This window comes from Oncorhynchus tshawytscha, unplaced genomic scaffold, assembly GCF_018296145.1.
Source record: "Oncorhynchus tshawytscha isolate Ot180627B unplaced genomic scaffold, Otsh_v2.0 Un_contig_2312_pilon_pilon, whole genome shotgun sequence".
Classification (NCBI taxonomy): domain Eukaryota; kingdom Metazoa; phylum Chordata; class Actinopteri; order Salmoniformes; family Salmonidae; genus Oncorhynchus; species Oncorhynchus tshawytscha.
Window position 1 is genome coordinate 283,438 of NW_024609723.1, and position 4,617 is coordinate 288,054.

The following is a 4,617-nucleotide window of genomic DNA, read 5'->3' on the forward strand; positions in this document are numbered from 1 at the left end:
ATTGATGAACAACTCCCATTGATCTGGCTCTGGGAAAACAACGGTTTGATCTCTAAATGGACCTCCTCTTTTTTAACCCTGCAGTGATTGGTCAATTATTAAGCAGTCTAAATGCTGCTGGATCAATGATTATGCCCCAGTCGCAAATGACACCCTATTCCCTATATAGTGCACTACTTTAGACCAGAGCCCTATGGCACCCTATTCCCTAATATAGTGCACTACTTTAGACCAGAGCCCTATGCCACCCTATTCCCTATATAGTGCACTACTTTAGACCAGAGCCCTATGGCACCCTGTTCCCTAATATAGTGCACTACTTTAGACCAGAGCCCTATGCCACCATATTCCCTACACAGTGCACTACTTTAGACCACACCCATGTAGCGAAAAGGCTACAATTTGTGAAACAGTCAATATCTCAGCGTCCTCTTCATCTGTGAGCATCACTTTAATAAAGGCATCCACTAACACCACATACAGTAGTCTGGGGCAGGAGGGGGCTGTGTGTGTGTGAGAATAACTAACCAATCACAATACGTATCCACTGGAGATGTTTCCTCACTAACCAATCAGTGGATCTCTAGGCTTCTCTACTCTGTCCAATGTTCCAGAATGCCTACATCTGAAAGCTCCGGTCTTGTTCTGCGTGTGACAAGGCGCTTATGGTATTTAAAACAGCACGGTCGACAGACACCGTGCTGAAGTGGACAGCTCCCGTTCAGATGAAGAAAAGAAAGCCACACGATACTTAGACAACCAACCAACCATCGATCTAGTCACAGTTTGATTTGGTTCGTCCAGCGGGACGGGTCTGTCTCTCACGGTGAGCTGAGCTGACATTTAACAGCGTTTGTTTTATATAATCATCACCATCCAGATGTGCGTCTAAGAAGACGGCGACGGCATTAATGGACTTTCCGTTATTTATTTGTTGCGAGCCGACGCTGCCGGAGTTGTTCCGTCTGGATACTGTGGAGTTGTTCTGTCTGGATACTGTTTAATAGGAAACACCTGTAGCTGAATCTGCTACACAGTCTCTAATATATTGGACTATTATTACCCACAAAGCAACAGAAATGTTTTGATACACTATCTATTTTCTGCAGGCAGGGAGGGCTGGTCTCTCTGACGCCGTCGGCCATCTAATCTCCAATGCAAAAGAGCGAAGGTAAAGCCATTTACTGGTCCATTAATATCTAAGCTTCTCTCTCGGCTCTCTGTGCTGTTCGCAGACAGGAACATGGATAGAGAGGAATTCGCTGTGACAAGAGCTTTGACTGGATTCGTATGGATGGTGTTCTCTTGTCCAAACTAACCAATCAAATCAAAAGGACAGTGGAGTCGAGCTCAACAACCGACCGGTGCGTCTGGCGGTTCGCCATCATCATCCCTTTTTTGTTGTTGGTGCGCACCGCTTTTAAAAAAATTAATTGAATGCATTTTTAATGTAGCCGGGGGAGATCAGAGGTGGGCTTATATTTGAATTAAAAAACAACCATGGGGGGCACAGATGAGTGTAAAACCATGCTGGATGCTCTGAACAAAGTCACAGCGTGCTACAGGCACCTGGTCATCGCGCTGGGCAGCACATCGGACTCTCAGAACCTGCGCGAGGAACTCAAGAAGACCCGGAAGAAAGCCCAGGAGCTCGCGGTGGCCAACCGGAATAAACTAACCGAGTTGCTCAAAGACAAGACCACCAGCAAGGACGACCGGGCTGAGTATGAGAGGCTATGGGTGCTGTTCACCAGCAGCATGGAGCTACTGGAAGTGGACATGAAGCGGAGCTTGGAGATAGGGCAGGAGTTCCCCCTCAAGGTGCCCACCAGACACCTCATCCAGACGGGCATGACCGGCAGCACCACCACGGTGGCCGCCAGGGCCATGTCTGTGCAGAACATGAAGTACGACGCGGACAGCAACATCGACACTGCCGACCTGAAGGAGCTCCAGGCTGAGATCACCCAGGTGGGCCAGATGATGGAGGAGATGGAGATGAAGGTGCAGGTGGCTCCGTGGGCCGTGGAGGCCAAGCAGGAGGCCGGCGCCGAGCTCAAATCCACCCTGAGCGTCGGGAACTCCTCCGTGGGCGTCATTTCCATCTGTGAAGAGGAGCCCAAAGACGAGATAGATGAAGGGGGTGACAATAACGGAATGATCACATGTATCGCTGGGTTCATATTCGTTGCTATTGTAGTAATCGCCGGGATTCTAGGATACTTTGTGATCGGTGGATAGGATACTTAGTATTGGACGTTTTGAGCCAGCCTGGGAATAATTAACAGATAAACAGCGGGCACAGCTCAGAGACAGATACAGCCCGGGATGGACACTAGACAGCAGGTTATATGCCCGGAGAAACGGCTCTGTTGTTGAGGAGAGAGAGACTAGCGCGAGGAGCTGTCCAGGTGATGAACACTGTTACGTCTGCATCCCAAATGGCAACGATTCCACATATAGTCCTCTACTTTAGACCAGAGTCACTACAAGGTGTTATTCCACATATAGTCCTCTACTTTAGACCAGAGTCACTACAAGGCTTTATTCCACATATAGTCCTCTACTTTAGACCAGAGTCACTACAAGGTGTTATTCCACATATAGTCCTCTACTTTAGACCAGAGTCACTACAAGGCTTTATTCCACATATAGTCCTCTACTTTAGACCAGAGTCACTACAAGGCGTTATTCCACATATAGTCCTCTACTTTAGACCAGAGTCACTGCAAGGCATTATTCCACATATAGTCCTCTACTTTAGACCAGAGTCACTACAAGGTGTTATTCCACATATAGTCCTCTACTTTAGACCAGAGTCACTGCAAGGCATTATTCCACATATAGTCCTCTACTTTAGACCAGAGTCACTACAAGGTGTTATTCCACATATAGTCCTCTACTTTAGACCAGAGTCACTGCAAGGCATTATTCCACATATAGTCCTCTACTTTAGACCAGAGTCACTACAAGGCGTTATTCCACATATAGTCCTCTAATTTAGACCAGAGTCACTGCAAGGCATTATTCCACATATAGTCCTCTACTTTAGACCAGAGTCACTACAGGGCGTTATTCCACATATAGTCCTCTACTTTAGACCAGAGTCACTACAAGGCATTATTCCACATATAGTCCTCTACTTTAGACCAGAGTCACTACAGGGCATTATTCCACATATAGTCCTCTACTTTAGACCAGAGTCACTACAGGGCGTTATTCCACATATAGTCCTCTACTTTAGACCAGAGTCACTACAAGGTGTTATTCCACATATAGTCCTCTACTTTAGACCAGAGTCACTACAAGGCTTTATTCCACATATAGTCCTCTACTTTAGACCAGAGTCACTACAGGGCGTTATTCCACATATAGTCCTCTACTTTAGACCAGAGTCACTGCAAGGCGTTATTCCACATATAGTCCTCTACTTTAGACCAGAGTCACTGCAAGGCGTTATTCCACATATAGTCCTCTACTTTAGACCAGAGTCACTGCAAGGCGTTATTCCACATATAGTCCTCTACTTTAGACCAGAGTCACTACAAGGCGTTATTCCACATATAGTCCTCTACTTTAGACCAGAGCCACTACAAGGCGTTATTCCACATATAGTCCTCTACTTTAGACCAGAGTCACTACAAGGCGTTATTCCACATATAGTCCTCTACTTTAGACCAGAGCCACTACAAGGCGTTATTCCACATATAGTCCTCTACTTTAGACCAGAGTCACTACAAGGCGTTATTCCACATATAGTCCTCTACTTTAGACCAGAGTCACTACAAGGCGTTATTCCACATATAGTCCTCTACTTTAGACCAGAGCCACTACAAGGCGTTATTCCACATATAGTCCTCTACTTTAGACCAGAGTCACTACAAGGCGTTATTCCACATATAGTCCTCTACTTTAGACCAGAGCCACCGCAACATTTTATCTCAGCCTCACAATAATAATAATAACAATAATAATTTATTCAGCTTCTATAGCGTTTTTCATTATAGAAAATTATCTCAAAGTGCTTGAAAAGAGAACAACTAACCAAGCATCAAATAAAATCTATATCCCTTATAGCTAGATAACAGAGGGCTGGACTACCACAACTAATATATAGTCCTTATAGTAGATAACAGAGGGCTGGACTACCACAACTAATATATAGCCCTTATAGCAGATAACAGAGGGCTGGACTACCACAACTAATATATAGTCCTTATAGCAGATAACAGAGGGCTGGACTACCACAACTAATATATAGTCCTTATAGCAGATAACAGAGGGCTGGACTACCACAACTAATATATAGCCCTTATAGCTAGATAACAGAGGGCTGGACTACCACATCTAATATATAGCCCTTATAACAGAGGGCTGGACTACCACAACTAATCTATAGTCCTTATAGCAGATAACAGAGGGCTGGACTACCACATCTAATATATAGTCCTTATAGCAGATAACAGAGGGCTGGACTACCACATCTAATATATAGTCCTTATAGTAGATAACAGAGGGCTGGACTACCACAACTAATATATATCCCTTATAGCAGATAACAGAGGGCTGGACTACCACATCTAATATATAGTCCTTATAGCAGATAACAGAGGGCTG

The 4,617-nt window shown here is 45.0% G+C and overlaps 1 protein-coding gene across 1 annotated transcript; it reads left to right on the forward strand.

The window, feature by feature from the left end:
• The first annotated feature begins 614 nt into the window (after positions 1-614).
• Positions 615-4,319, forward strand: LOC112240570 (regulator of G-protein signaling 9-binding protein). The gene has a single exon (XM_024408842.2). The coding sequence runs from the start codon at positions 1,501-1,503 to the stop codon at positions 2,239-2,241; it is 741 nt and encodes a 246-aa protein (XP_024264610.1). The 5' UTR covers positions 615-1,500; the 3' UTR covers positions 2,242-4,319.
• The last annotated feature ends 298 nt before the right edge of the window (positions 4,320-4,617 follow it).

Bases quoted from the DNA above. Each gene is read 5' to 3' on its own strand.
- LOC112240570 (XM_024408842.2), top strand. From the start codon at position 1,501: ATGGGGGGCACAGATGAGTGTAAAACCATGCTGGATGCTCTGAACAAA.